The 16,469-nt window shown below is 39.2% G+C and overlaps 1 protein-coding gene across 5 annotated transcripts in view; it reads left to right on the forward strand.

Moving 5' to 3' along the window:
* Rgl (Ral guanine nucleotide dissociation stimulator-like) overlaps positions 1-16,469 on the forward strand; it is an 81,417-nt gene that overhangs the window by 47,598 nt on the left and 17,350 nt on the right. For 2 of the 5 annotated variants that reach the window (XM_022068949.2, XM_022068945.2), the window contains exons 2-6: positions 9,609-9,713; positions 12,279-12,475; positions 13,346-13,408; positions 14,937-15,118; positions 16,133-16,284. In XM_022068949.2, coding sequence (XP_021924641.1) covers positions 9,609-9,713; positions 12,279-12,475; positions 13,346-13,408; positions 14,937-15,118; positions 16,133-16,284 — 699 coding nt within the window. Of the gene's footprint in view, positions 1-4,619; positions 4,730-9,608; positions 9,714-12,278; positions 12,476-13,345; positions 13,409-14,936; positions 15,119-16,132; positions 16,285-16,469 lie in introns of those variants that run through there. The other 3 variants (XM_022068950.2, XM_022068947.2, XM_022068948.2) reach the window with 2 other exon arrangements.

Genomic DNA, 16,469 nt, shown 5'->3' on the forward strand with positions numbered 1-16,469 from the left:
ATTAAAACTCCCGTTCTACCAGAACTACAGACGGACAAGCGAACTTCATACCATAATGGAGATTAGGTTAGAAGTGTGATTGAATGAAGATTCTAGTGTCATAGCGATTATGGGGAATCTGAGCCTAACACTGAGGTATTGCAGTGATATGGCAGCGGCATTTGCGAGAGAGATGACTCATAGTTTTATCCTGTTCTGATAAGAAGATTGTCAAGGTTAACATAATTTCTCGTTGAACGGTCTGTATAGTCGGCACAATAGTTTTTGGCCGGTGGAATTTTCAAGGGGAAGGCTAGGAGCGAGTCATTTGTGCGATAGTACAATGCTGACTGCACCGAGGAGCTTATCGGACTGAACGCCCAAACAAAAGAAATACACTGACCGTGCCACCTCAGGGACACAGACTAGGCCCGTCCGCCAGCTCCGCTGGCTTCTCCACCGGCCAAAAACTACTGCGCCGACTATAGCATGTAGGTTAGTTCAAGAGGTAACGCGGGACTACTTATTTTTGTTCTCAGTTCAAATATCGGCTTTGAAATTATCGTTCTTCTCTGTATGCGTTGTATCACTGATTACTTTCGTATGATTTACAAAATCAGCAGAATTTTTTTTTTAAAAAAACATTGTCATTAGAAAAGTGGTAACTCATTTCTTCCATTGAATGGAAGGATTGTGCGCTAAAATAGGACATGGCAGCTTCGTTGCAACCCGTACGTAATTTATCTCATAATCCATTAGAATGTTCATTCATTTGTTTTCGTTGCTGTATCAGCTGATGATGGAGCATCCAGTGAATAAGTACAAATGATGTCGAGGAACCAGTTATGGCCTGTTTTTAATTATGCTCTCGGAATTTGAGAAAAAAGAGAAAAATCTCCATAAGGATAGAAAGTCCACCTCCCGAATATGAGTCAGTCATTTTATCGCTCGGCACCCATTTCCACCATGCATAATATCAGCAGCTGATAAAGCATAATTAAAATTACCTGTGCTTCAGTAGACCTGCTACAATGAGCCAAGATACCTCATCCAATAAATCCACTGGCTGTGGGTTAGATGACCTGGTTTTGATTCACAGAAGCAGGACTTTTCTCTTCGCCACGTTGTCAAGACTGACCTTGGACCTTCATGGCTTTCCCAGGGGAAAATCGTCTGAAGCGTGACCCAGCGCAGAAATTATGCGTCGAGGTATTCTTACCTTCCCCATATACGCCGTCATAGCGTCCGCAGGTGTAAAGACAACTTTAATTAAAATATGGTTATCACCTGCTCCTCTGGTGGGTGGGATCAGCTGAACGGCCAACATTACTAACGCAGAGCGAGAGAGAGAGAGAGTGATGTGAGCGCCATTTCGTCTGTCTCGTTAACTCATCACATGCGACATGTTATTACCGAATCTGTGCGTCGCAGTTGGTAGCCCTGATTGCACATGTCACTTATTTCAATTCGTCGAGGCCCCCTCACTCCATCTTCATCCGAGCTCATGACTGTAACAGAATGATAACCTAGTTGAACGCTGGGTCTTCTTGCCAAGTGACTGCTGTTTGCATCTCTTAACAGCTTTATCAATGGAAATGTAGCAGCGATTTGTTCTGCATTTAGGGCTGGACATTCAAGTGCGGGGATAGTTGTAGTCACTCCTGCTGCGTGTTCCAGACTTTCGCGGTTCGAGTTTCTGCTGAAATTATATGAGCTCCCGTTAGGTCAGGCTGTTTCTTTTCACTACCACAGCATCCATATCGTCTCTGTGACCAAAAAGCCTCCTGAAAATCGGGGCTTCAAACGCGGTCTAAGCCGGCCAGAGCGTGAAGCTCGTATATGTCTGTTGTCGAAGTATTTAATGCTTGGAGATTACGTGGACGCCTCATATTTACATCCTACTTGGAACAGGGGCAATTTTAAATGTTTTGTTGCTCGTTCTAAGTAATGTTTCAAAATTCAGTCTGCACTGCAAATAAAACACATTTCTCCATTACCAAGATCAGCTGATTAATGCTGTTGAAGGAAATAGTTGTTTTTGTTTTCACTGAGAATCATATGAAACTCGTAATACAAAATGCAGTTATCGATTGTTAAAGCAGGTGGTACGTGGCCTTATAGTTACCACTCGGCTTTAAGGAGTTTATTGACGATACTTTCAACTGCAGACGATGTATAGGGTACAATCGAAGCCGACGGAAGTTTGACACCCTAGACAAACCTTTAGCCTTTCATTCAGCTAACTTCCGAAAATAATTGCTTTACATAAGTATCCACAATGCTACAGTGGAGTTTATATTAAAATATTTAATCATAACGTGGCTGCAAATCACGTAACAGTATACATTAACGCATACGCTTTCATTTATCTGCAACAGGAAACCTCTTTTTGAATAATAAATAATCAGCTTGCCTATCAGTTAAAAGTTTCAGGAGTCAGCTTCTAAAGAAAACGATTTTAAAAAGGAGAAACAGATGAACACAAGACGATGCATTCTGTTTGTCAGGAAATGTGCCGACTGTCGACCGCACTACACGTTCATCAACAATCCGAAAATAGTGACTGGCCTCGGGCTGGATGACTGGGGTTCGATGCCAGGTAGGGGCAGAGGATTTTCTTCTAGCCTCTGCGTCCAGACTGGCTGTGGGGCCCACCCAGCCTCCTCTCCAATGGGTGCCGGGATCCTTCCACGGGGGTAAAGCGCGGCCGGAGCTTTACGCTGATCACTCACTCCCATCTAGTGCCGAGGTCGAGAATGAGTAGGAGCTATACCTCCACTCCCCACAAGCGCCTGCGTGGCGTGTAGCTTCTACTGTCGCCTGCATTATTACAAGCTGCACAGTTGCTCACAGCGATACATTCTGTTAAATACTGACATAAACTATTTTTCATCATGTTTGGTTACGTAATATTTTAAATAACTTAAATGGACAGCACAAAACATATGCGGGTTGCGGGTTTAGAACGCCTGCAGTAGACGAAGGAAGACAGAATATAGTTATGGTACTGTCGTTGAATATGTTCGGGGAGACTGAATAAAACCTCGAGATACCCGAAGATGATACCGGCCGAGATTCGAACCGGAATGGTTCCTGCCAAATACAAAGCAAGATCAACCTGTCCCGTTTAATAAATGGATTGTTGGAAAATTGGCCACTACCGTTTTATTTTCGATGTCTTACGATTCAGTTATTTGATGTTCTACACCAGTGGTATTCAACCTGGGTTACGCGTACCCCCGGGGGTACGCGAAGACATCTTAGGGGGTACGTGAAATTTAAAAAAATTATGATAAACACTGAATAATCAGTAATGTAATTTATTTAATTTATTTTAGATGTAGATTATATACTATGTATAACTTCAATTATACACCAACAACTTTGGGGGTACAAAGTTGAAGAGAAATTATATCTGGGGGTACGCGAACAAAAAAGGTTGAGTACCACTGTTCTACACCCACTGGCTTGCTTAACCTCAGATTGCGAGCCATACAGGTGTTGCGTCGCACAGTCTGAGGCATGTTAATCTCCAGGAGACATGCCATGTTGATTTGTGCGTTTACTGGGGAAAACCCAGTCCGTGACTCAGAAGGTTGTTCGTCCTTTTCTGTTACGGAGGTCATGGTTTGGGGAAGGCAGCTAGTAGAGTTGGGCTGTGTGCTGTAGGAAATAATCTTATTATTGTCTGAATCTTAAAGCATCGATTCTCAAGCGCCGTCACCGTAAAAGTTTCAGAAACAATCAGGTGGAATTATTCTCAGTTTTGGATATTTTCCTGTGTAACCTGAATGAACTAATTAATTAAATGGTTATAATCCACTGATTGAAACAGCACACGTTACTGGAAATATCCTCATCGAATTATCTTTCGGGCTGAGATCGGCCACGACATATTCTGTTGACGAATTAGTCAAACACTCCAGGCGGCGTTGGTTTCGTTTTAGAGGAACTCTGTCAGTACAGTGACGAAGCTGTGAGTTGGACGACCGGAGTTTGATTACCATTGGTGCAGGACGTTTGTCTTCGCCACAACGTCCAGACTGGCTCTGGTCTCCACTCATCCTACTATCCAGTTGGTACCGGGTTTCTGGCCTCGGGGGTAAAACGGTCGGGGGCGTGAAGCTGGCCACTCACCTCCCATCTAGTGCCGAGGTTAAGAGCTGTACCTGCCCCCCCCCCCCCTACTTGTGCTTGTATAAGCACCAAGGACAACTAAAATAACTTCGAACCCCGAAGAATTGTTTTAAGGAATTTGACAGCTGGTGGAATGCAACAGTAGCGTAAAATATCTGTCATTACAGCCGTTAAAGCAGTTAATTTCGTTGGTTTTCAAAGTTGAATCGTGGGTTTCTTTCTTCAGGTACCACAACAGTCATGTTTTGTGTCTGCAGCTGTAAAAGTGCACTGTTGTATGTCTGGCCAATTGCGGCGTGCTGTGGAGGCAAGTTTGGACGCTCTTGTATTCAGAGTCACCTAATGATGCAGTCATGATGATTACTCTGGACATCAGAGTGACAGAGAAACTCTGCACAGAAATCTTCGTGGCAACGTTGTTAAGAGACTGTAGTTGGGTTTGGGATTTCCATAGGTACTTACTGTCCGTATTTGTCCTCGGTACAGATGTTACCTGTGTAGTGTAGTGAACACAGTGGTTAACTGTAATTTGCTCTTAAATCGAGAAGATTTTGCAGAATTTCTTCCAGAAATGGTACCGTTTGAAAGATGGCAGAAGATGTGGCACCCTAACGTAAGTGTTGTAAGTCTGTTCTATTTCGTTCGTAGGTAGATGTGTATTTTTTGGTAGGACACTCGTCTCCCTGATGATCGAGCAGCAATGAACTCTGAAACGTTTGTGAACTTCTAACAGACTACACGGCACAACACAGAAGACAGCCATCTTCGTGTATTTCTTGGTTTAACAACTGTGTATTTACTTAGCGTTAGATTATAAGACTTTTATTAGAGGGAATTGTTGGTAATGACGAATGAAAAACATGTTGATCCGTGTGAAAGTTTGTGCCTCGAGAAACCTCAGACCGGACCGACGTCACCTCCGATGTAAACATCCTAAATCCAAGTCAGTAAGTAGACCCTGATTTTCCGTAGTAGGTTAATCGACGATCATGTATCGATAGCAGTCTTTATAGTGTTTAGTGAGACGAGACGATTTTAATCTGTGTATATTGAATTAGGAAGGATCGATCGATAATCGCGGTCGTTGTTTCGTACTCCAGCATTGTATTCGAGAGGTCCCGGGTTCAAATCTTGATTCGGAGACTGGTTATTCTGATTAGGTTTTCCTCGGACAACGCAAATACCAGGATAGTGCATTAAATTAGACAACATCCGTTTCCGTCTGCTTCCTTTCAGATTCATAATTCATGAACTGTCCTACTTTCGACGCTGCCCAGAGAGGTTATTCAATGGCTTCGTGTTTTTTGTTATGCAGTCCCGCACAGCATACTGCTGAGCCTCTTTCAAGCGCTTGATATGGAAATACAGCTTAACCGCAACGTGTGCAGTGTATCGGCCGACTGAAAGCCGGTTTGATTGTATTCAGCCTTTGTAAAACACTGTAATACAGTAGAGTCACGTTCAGAAATTAAGATGTGGCTTAGGATGGAGAGAAAAGACAGAAAGGAAGTTGCCAAGAACACGTTTTACGAAACAAAGACAGATGCTTATAAGAAAGAGTGTGGGACTGCGTAATAAAAAATAGGTGTTAGTATATAATAAATAAATAGCTTGTGTGTAAATGAACCTGACCTATGGAAACTCCGGACATTCTAAATCTCGTGTCCATTTTCCGTTCCAAAGATTCCGTGCAAGTCAAAGACTATAACATTTCATAACTTCCTACTCATTACGGTATGGATTCTTTTCCACCGCCCAACTCTTGAACTGGATGACCATTCCTTATCAGCTGTCCATGACTGCCTACACCTTTAAATGTCAGTGGTAACTATACGTACCACGAGAATGGTATTCTCAGAATAACCAGCGATAATTTTTCTGAACAACATTAACGAATTGATCTTTGTAATGGAGAACTGTTGTTTTTTCTTTGAGGTAAGAACTTACTTAGACGAGCTTGGGATTCAAGATATTAATGCAGAGTGATAAAAAGTTCGAGCAGCCCAAATTGAAATATTTATTAATGGTCGCAGTTCAACTCATTTCAGCGCGGTTAATACACACTCTTCTCGTTGTGACTGCACAAGAACCTACGCAGGTCGTAGGTCACGTCGTGTTGTGCCCTGCTCGCGCCAGTCTGTCATTTTCCAGCCGAAGTGCAACGAGAGTGTTCATTGCAGAACACTACGTGGCGTATCATTCTTCATTAACTTTCCAGAATGAGTTCAGGGATACATTTCCCGATTATCCCGTGCCATACAAATCGGCAGTATCTCGTCTGATGACCAGTTTCTGGTTACTGCAGAAACTCTTCACCTGGTTGAATCAAACATGAGGAACGCGATGGACATTTCCGACACTAAATATAACTTTTTTGTTTTATGGTTTTAATATAATTCACTTTTTTGACAAATAGTACGTGTTGGGAATGGGTTGTGTGATTTTCTTTCAATCGATATATTCGCATCCGTGTCGTCTGCATCCGCGACCCGAGGACGCGCCTTTACGTGACGAGGTTCGTACACTACCAACACCAATAATAATTCATTTCAATTCAATTTATTTATTAAAGTGTTTGCCAACAACGAGGAGCCAATGACATGAAAACACTGATAATACATACATATACAAAAAACAAAAACAAAAAAGAAACAAAATTAAATATATAAATGAATATACAGTAGATTCCGGTTAATTTGGGGAAGCCGTTTATTTGTGACAAATCTTAAATAATAAACATTTTTAACTCTTTACGTGGAACTTCGCATAATTGGGCCAAAGTGTTCTGGTCCCGATGTGTCCCAATTAACCGGAATCCACTGTACAATATATATATATATATATATATATATATATGTGTGTGTGTGTGTACAATAGATCAATAAAACATTTCCCGTATTGAGTAATTTCGGGTTTTCCGACCCAACAGGTTTAGCGATTTAGGTGTGAAAATGTTCAGTTTGATGTAGGCCTAAGCTTACATAATTAACCCCATACAACAAAGTCCCTGACTAGTGGAGAAATTTCCCACCATTTATAGAAACCGAAGATTCATTACCGTGTACACAAGGTCCGGACACAAGATCCCCTACTCAGCTAGATTAATCCAGCCGACATCCACGCCCCCTATTTCTTTAAGATCGATTTATCCTCCAGTCTATGCCTAGATATCTCAAGCGGTGTTTTCAGGTTTTCCTGTCAAAATTTTGTATGCTTTCTTATCTTTCCCATGTGTACTACATGCCCGGTCCATCTCACTCTCCTTGATCTGATCAGCCTAATCAGATTAAAGATCAAGTTCGACACCCATACAAAAGAATGTTTAAAATTATAGCTTTGTATATTTTGGTGGTTTGGTTTTCAGATCGCAGGAGGGATAACAAGGAATTCTGAACTGAAAGGCAGCAGGTATTTCCCGAATTTAGTTCGCTGTTAAGTTCTTCGTGACCGCAAATTTAATTTCTTAGTGCAATTAAAAGTATTTGAATTTTGCCACAGTTCCGAAGGATTTAACTTGAAGCACGTAATATCTACCAGATATGCTGTATAGAAGGATTTGGCTTCACGCTTACTTGACTGCGGTTACTATGTTGACAGAACAAATTACGGTACATGTACTTTGCTGCATAGGGTCGTAAATCCTTTTATTGGAAAATCGTAGAAGCATGAGATAGCCTATTTATAACCTCAATTTGTTAAGTATATACGTTGTATGTCAATTATATTTTGTGGAGTTTTTATTTGATTTCCAATTCTTTTGTACGATAAGCCGTTTTTGTATAACTTGATATGTCTTAGCTTTATGTAAAATGATGATTTACATTGAACCGATTTTGATTATAGTTAAATGTGGTTTTAGTGAAGGTAACCAGATTTTTCGAAATGATCACGAAGGAAGGCCTATTATTCATTTATCTGAACTTCGTACAGAGGACGTATATGAATTAAATACTAATTTATACAGAATGCTTTCAAAAATATTCCGGCAGTCTTGGCAATAGCCCGTAGATTTCTTGAGCCAGAGTTGCCCCAGTTAGAATAATTTTTAATCTTAAGAGAATTAATTTCGGGATGTACACAGCATTGAGAGGGCTCTAGCTACAAACGTGTGAAACTTTTCGTCGCTATCGGCACCGCGTGGTTCTGTAAGGGGGGCTTCATGTTCGCAAGATTTCTGCTGTGACACTCGTAACTCTGTCAAATATCGATTAGACACATTGCCAGCGATCAATTCTGTATCGAGGAAGTACAGTCTCTTAGTCATACAGTTGCTTTCAATCGATGTTTTATGAATAAGAAGTTTCGATTTCAAATGTCACTATAATAATGTATATTGCTCTGGAATATTGGTGTGGTTTGTCTTTTAGATAAACGCAATGCTTTTACGTAATTCTTGAAGATCCATCTTTACCATAGAAACATCATGATACAGTTTAAAAATATATTAATAATATTGGTTGGCGGCATTTGGTATACGCTATATACCGTGCAATTTATTTAAGTAATTATGATCGGGGTATTTAATGCGGAATAGGCTGGTTATCGGACATCCCGATATATGCCTGTAAGCCACTGTCTATCCATTAAATAAGTTGTACTGGTTCGAACTTCGGACGCGGGAAGAGAGAGCCAGAACATTTCCAAATTCGTTAACCCTGTGAAGACTGGCAATTTTTAATCCGTACCAGAATACACACGTACTGTTCCATTGTTAGGTGCACAGAACACATCAGTCTTTGTTCTGTAATTCCTAGCAGAAGATTTTGTGGCTATAAAATTTTAGCTATAAAACAACCAGAATTTTTACAGTTTTTAAGCTGCTGTTGATGGTTTGTTGGTGGCTGTCTTCTGGGTTGTAGCGCCGTGTTGTCTGGTAGAAGTTTACAACCGTTTCAGATGTCCTTACTGCTTCCATCATCAGGCAGTAATGACCTCTGAAACGTTGGAAAACTTATACTAGACTATACGTACGGTGCTACAACTCAGAGGACAGCCGTCTTTGGACTCACCGCCATGACAACAAATCCTATTTGATATTTTGTAGTTATCCTCATTTTGTCTACATGAATGCAGGGTTATATTTTAGATTATTTCTTTGTTTCTGACTTCCAGATTTAAATTTTGCACGATCTTCTCTGCAAGTCTTGCAAATTAAATGGGAACAAATAAAACAAACTTAGAAAATGATACTGACCTAAGCAAAACCTTAGAGAAATAAAAAATGCACACAAAATATTGGCTGGAGAACCAGATGGTTAGATATACTGGATCTTAGGGAGGAAGGGTTGGAAGTTGTGAACTGGATTTATCTGGATTGGGACCAGTGGTAATCTATTGTGGACACGGTAATGAACCACTGGGCCCATTAAAAATCTGGGAATTTCTTGTCTAAGTGACTGTTAGTTTCTCTAAAAGGATTTTGCTTCATGGAATTCGGTGTATTATTCACATGTTCAGTGCTGCAGGTAACTGATAAAACATTCTGGTTTCAGCAGCCTACGTGGAGACTGTGGGGTGAGGAACGGGTGGACGGAGCGATTTATACGGTCTACCTCAAGAAGGTGCGATACCATCGGCCCACCAAGAGTGTCTCATCTGTAAGTTGTCTTTAAAGAAAACGTTCACATGGTTTAAGCTTGGTTAATAATGTCTTGGGATAATATCGAATCACGTATTTTATCCAGTGGAGTACTGTCTGTTACTCAGGAGAAAGGCTTTGACCTTAGCAATGAGGATGAACATTAAAAATTAAAATTAAATTAAATCCGTGGCGTAACAGCTCCAGAGAGCCAAAGCCGACTAGCTGGCTGCTGGCCTCACGTTCACATGCCTAAGCAGAGGTGAATGATCATCCAACCAGATATAGGGTGACGTGTGATCAGCACGACGAGTCCTCAGCCATTGCTACCTTTCCTGACCGGATTACGCTACCCATTGTAGCTCCCCAATTTCCTCACGATGCTGGATTGGCACCTTTCGAAAATCTCATGAGAAAATTTCTTCTCCCCCGAGACTCGAACCAGCGCGCGTTCCGTATCGCCGGTCCGAAGCATGATGCCTCAGACCACGCGGATGCCGAAGGGAAATTTGGACTATGTCAAAAATATAAGGATTTAACTCTGCAAAATGGAGTGTTTTAACAAATACTGTGTTACAGCTGACAAATTTCTAGCCACAGACTGACACTGCCAAGATCAAAGCTTTTCTCCTGACTAATAACCATTATACATTTGCAAAATGTGTGCTTTATAATTTGTGTTTCTAAGCGGGTTACATAAAAAGCAGGGAATTTCTGGATGAGCTGTGCACATACTAGCTTTTTCTGTCTTTTGGAGTTAATTTGTTATGTGTTATTTTTGAGATAATGACCGTCAGATATGATAAGTACAGCCTGTGTACATTGTCAATCTTGTTCTCAGCTGTTGCGATTGAATTCCTATGTTGCACAAGCACACGAAACAACATAGTCCAGATAAAATTAGAAATGTTGGCAAGTACAAGATTTCATTGACCTTTACACTTGATTATCACAGCCATTTACCGTGATTATTTTCAGAAGACACGCAGTTAACTTTTGTTAAGGGAGTATTATAGGAGACGATTTAAAATAATGATAATCTTAATAATGCGAATTACAGCACGGTATTTCAGAAAAAGTGACTTCGGTAATCTGAAGACATTTTGCACACTGAGTGCATTATGATTTACTGGTTCTTTCAGCAAGGCCACTGAAATGTGTTGTGGCTTGTTGTTCCTTCCTCTTATCACCGCCATCTTCATCTTCATTATCATTACCGTGATCAACAACAAACCTTCAGTGTACAGTGTAATGGTTTCTGTCCATTTAATCTGAAAACATTTGATTGGGCTTATGAATGGAACTGTTGGCACTCGTGTTTTATATTTATATCTCAGGTTGGAGATCAGCTGCATTGATTGACTGATTAAAAGACTTTTTTGTGTTTTTCCTCAGTCCTTTCAGCCGAATAGGTAGTGAACACTTCCATGCACCATTTATGATTTGTCTTTTACAATAATCCTACCTTAATTCATTTGAAGTTTCATAACCTTAGCAATTGAAAGGTTGTTGTAAAATAACCAATCTTTATATTTCATTAGATATGAGTCATTCTAAACAAGCAGTGAAGTACAACACTGTTGAGAGTTCGTAAGAGAAGTGTGTGTTAAATGTCAAATGACTATATCTGGTTGGATGATCGTTCACCTCTGCTTAGGCATGTGAACTTGAGGCCAGAAGCCAGCTAGTTGGCTTTGGCTCTCAGAGGGCTGTTATGCCACGGATTTAATTTTAAATATATTTCTTTCTGTACTGTGTAACCTCTGCAGTTGATACAGTGTATGATCGTCTAACAACTAGTTAATAAGGTCAAGTCTAGCGAGTCCATTGGTCCACTAGACACAGAAATCTGCTGAGTCAGAATTTCTCAGGTTCTTTCACTTTCAGCTTCCATTGTGTCTTTCACTAACTGGTGCCAATTAAGGCCACTTTCAGATACAGAAAAGATAAAAAATTGGAAGAATGAATGTGACTTGGGGGGTGGGGGTGTATGGCAGGAAGGAGGGAATGAATTGGTTGGTCAGGCAAGTAAGATTTTCAGTAAATATTTATTTATTCAAAAAGAAAGTGAATGTAAAGATGAAATGAAAATTAAGTACCATAACCAAAAACATGAAATACAAATAAATAAATGCATAAAGTAAATAAATGAACAAAAATAAAGTTAATAAAAACTGTTGAATAGCAAATATGATAATATTATAAATAAAATGTTTACATAAAACACAAATAGTAATTAGAAATTAAATGTAGAGTAAAAATTAGATTGAGTATGAAACATGTAAACTTAAGATTAAACAAATGAACAAATAAATAAATAGTGTGTTTATGAAATTAAGAGAGCAATACATACTTAGATAAACAAACACACAACAGACTAATAGGAAATGCATTTTTATTGCATGTGTTCTTGCTCCTATGATTCATTGCAGTGACAGGAGAGATACATATCGGACATCTGGTTATGTTGATAAAACAGTTCCCATTATTCACTTATCTCTGAGATTATCTTGTGTTAGTAGATTGTTCTTTATAATCTCTCAGTGGAATATATGTGAGTAATGAGTGACTGGTGATGTTGCAGGACTCTGATGATGAGATCTCACATCTGGAGTGGGAAACCGTCCGTGTGAGATTTGTGAAAGCGGGCACTCTAGAGAAACTTGTGGAAAGCCTTGCAACAGATGATGGTGAATTGGAATCAACATATATTAATGTGTTCCTCACTACATACCGCACTTTTGCAACTGCCAAGCAAGTCTTGATGCTGCTCCTTGACAGGTGGATGGAAAACCTCTTTATGCTCTACATTGTCAGTTTTCATAATGACTAAATTCTATGAATTTTTCTTAGGTGGTTAGTTGCATCAATATACAATAAATATCTAACATCTCAGTCCGTCTCTGTCTGTATCATCAGGAACTGATATGGTAAATTGAAAGTTTATTGAAAGCTGGGCAACTGCTTGTCGTCACTTGGAGCTGTGTTCAGGCTAAAAATCCTTCAGCTTGGTGAGTTGTGAGATTCCACCCACTGCTCTTCCATTGCCAGTTGTCCGGACAGCAAAGATTGGTCTCTGCGAGGCCTGCATTTATGTATATATGTTGCGTCACACACATCATTTTCTGATGAAAGAGACAGATACCATCTCTGGAATTTTTTTTGTTTTTTTGTTTTTGTGTGTTTATGTAATTGATCTAGAGACCATTTTAGCATGATTAAAATGCCATATGGCTTATATGCCACAGAAGTAAGTGCTTGGAGTTAGAGAGAAGAATAATGAAATTTCCAGTAAAATGTAACTGAGGTGATGGATGGTTCAGAGCTTAGGAGTTTGATGTCAGTCTCAACATTAAGCCACTTTACCTTAAGAACAGTGTGTTTAACTGCACTTCAGACAAGTGATATTTAGCATGGGTAGCTACCAGGATTCTGTATATTCCACTGCAATAAAATGTGCCCTAGGTAATGCTGATTTAAAAAATTAATGCTGTCCACTGCTGATTGTGTGAAATTCGAGTGTGATACTGTGTCTGTACCATTCATTATACTTATTGATATGTGATAATAAAGCAAAGAAATTGGTATTATGCATTTAACTGTCTTTTAAAATTTAATACTTCTCTCTACTATGTTGTCTGTTTGCTGCAGGTATGAACAGCTGGCCAATGACAAGCTGGACTTACCCGAGATGGTCATGGAGCAGCATCGAAAGTAAGTAAATGACCCTATGACAGGTTCTGAAACTTTTGGAAGCTGCAAAGAATAGTTCAGGATGTTTTTCTAGAATTAAATGTGGAAGTGTGCAGTGACAAATTGTTGCTTGTGCCACTTTAATCCTTGGCACCCAGAAAATGTTGAGTGTTTCTCATCTAATCACCATAACAATGAACATGTTCCCATTTTGCTGTTTGCCTACTGTTTATCGTGTATCACAAAACTAATGAAAGCAACAGAACAAGCATGCAAATCCCTGTTCTTTTATAAAGAATTTGATGTGTGACACTTGGAGCTCGACTGTGTAGTTCAGCAGATGGAATATGTTGTAACTTCACAAGATGGCTTGTATAAACTGTTTAATGATGGAAATGTTGCACCAAGTGAGTCCTTACAAATGACTTTATGAGGGAAAGCACAAAGAGAAGTGGTATGTTTCTATTTTAGAAAAAATTATTTAGTTTTTTCCAGTGTAATAGTTGAAATGCTGTTACATCAGCTTTTGTTCCTATTCGAAAGTTATGGAAATGTGAGAAACCAAACAAGAATTACAGTTTCACAGACATCAGGCAGATGTCTGGAAGCAGAGAATGGGGACATAAGTGAGAAATTCTTGTAGACAATTATTATTAGATAAATTAATGGAGCAGTTAGCATGGTGATAACACAAAGATCAGAAGACTATTCTGAATGATTTTTTGTGGCCTGCAGTTCCTGAAATAAAATTTAAATTTTGTTCTTGCCAGTCATTTTGATTTCTCTTTCACTCAAAATTTTTGGAATGGGTAAATTGAATATTATGCTGTTGGCAGCACTGTTGTAGATGTCTGCTTTGCTGACAAACTTGACACATGAACATTTTAGGAGACGCTATGTGTTCATGAGAGGAATTAGAAGTATAGCAAACCAGTTGGCTCTTGTAACAGGCTTATGCTTAAATTAATTTGTTGAAAGTTGATTCAACTGTAATGGTTAATAATGGCCACACAATGATAAACCAAACACATTTATAACTGAAATTAAATTTTGGTAGTGAAATTTCCTCCATGCCAGATGCAAGTGTTTTGCTTTAAAGAAGCAATAAATGAAAGAGACAGAGTGAGAGGGGAGGAAAGTGAAAGTAGGGTAAAGTGGCTGCTCTGAAGGTGAATGTGATTTCTCTAAAATATTTTAAGCTTCTTTTGATAACCAGTCAAGAAACTGTAATGTATGAACAGGCATTAATTTATGACTTTTAATTGCCAACTGCTAGTCACTATGTGGAAGTAACAAACACAAGAATAAAAGTAACTGTCAGTAACAAGTAATTGTCACAATAGTAAAGAAGTTCAAAATTAAATGCGCGTATTAACCGATATAATTTTATCACTTATTAGTTTTAAGGCTGTTATGCATAGCTGTGACCAACTTCCTATGTATTAGAGATTATTTACTGTATTATTAGTGAAGAATTATTTACATTATGCATTATTCTTGCCAGTAATTTGCAGTTGAAATATCTGAACTGAATGATGCTCTTTTGAAGGACGTTAGTGTTGGCGCTGCATGTGTGGCTAGATTCCTACCCTGAAGACTTTCGTGCACCCCCTACACATCCCACACTCCACCAGCTGCTCTATTTCTGCCGTCAGCATCTGCCTGAATCTGAGATTGAGGTGAAGGTACGACATCGGCTGGACAGGTTCAGCAAGGAAGACCAGATGTTGGGTGAGCAAGAATGACTAGGATATTCTTTGTAAACAGTTTTCTTTAATTAAAACTTATAATCTCACCTACTTTCGAAATATCAAGCTATTTTACTTACTCTTTGCCTGTGGAAGTATTATATTCATCGCATATTAAATATTTCAGAATCAAAATGCTCAACAAAAATTTAGATGAAAAAAGATTACATAATCAGGGAATGTGGAGAATTAAATAACAAGGAACTTTGTGATTTATTATCTTTTCTTAATATTGTTATGTTAGTTAACATCATATGGGATGAGGGAATTTAAATCCGCTTACTATGATGCTGCTAACGAGACTACAGAGTTGGCAGTGTAGCGTTTGCTGCTGTGGCACACAGCCAGTAGGAAATAAGCTGTGACACATGATTGATACAGATTGTGTAGTACCAGACCCCTTACCCACAGCATGGGACCTAAGGCATCTCACATTTTAGGATTTTCTTGATTTTGGATCTTTATGCAGAGAAATTTTAATATAGACAAAATAAATAATAAAAATGTTTGTGCTGAAGTATGCTGCTGACTAAACAAGTGGAAACAAGCAAGCTACTTTCTGCTAACAGTAAGGAGATCACTTGCACATGGTGATGAGTAGAACCATCATTTTTAAACGTGAAAAGGATGCTGCTGTAAAAAATCACAGAAAAATACGGAGTTTAGGTCTTTCTGGATTTTGATGTGTTGAGTTAGGCACTGTATTAGAAGTATGTTTCATTGAATATGTACCTCACATATGAGAGACAAGAGACAGGTACACAATTTTTGTGGTGAAAACTGTTTGAATATGGCTATATATGGGGGCTGTGATGATAACTAATCTTAAGGGAAACATGCTTTTGTAATATGGATTAGATTGAGATGGTTGAGGACAGAAACTAATGTTGAGGATTTGTTAGCTGTGTTGAATCTTAAGATTATGACAGTAAAGAGTCGGTTTATGATTAATCTCTAGTCAGGTACAGTGTAGTATATGTTGGTTATTATATTCTAGATTCTTGTCTGATGTATTCAAATTCAAGTCTGCCAAACTTCAGTCCTCCAGCACTGGCTAACGGACACTCTGCCGTAGCTGTGCCATCTCCATACCTGTTTCCTGATGTGCCAGAGTGCCACTTTGCAGAACAGCTCACCAGGATGGACATGGTGAGAATGAATAGGCATATAGATACTCATTGAGATTTCAGTTTCAATACAATGAACGTGTGTGTTATATTTCATTTTTGCATGACATTTCACTACAAAAGAAGTCTTTACTGTGTGGTCTAGTTATCTGATGATTGACTTACTAGTCTGGTATTCTAAAGGTCCTGGGTTCAATCCTGACTATT

This window comes from Zootermopsis nevadensis, unplaced genomic scaffold (assembly GCF_977971745.1).
Source record: "Zootermopsis nevadensis isolate Lab colony 2312 unplaced genomic scaffold, Znev_1.0 Znev_ptg000022l, whole genome shotgun sequence".
In the NCBI taxonomy this organism is placed as follows: Eukaryota; Metazoa; Arthropoda; class Insecta; order Blattodea; family Termopsidae; genus Zootermopsis; species Zootermopsis nevadensis.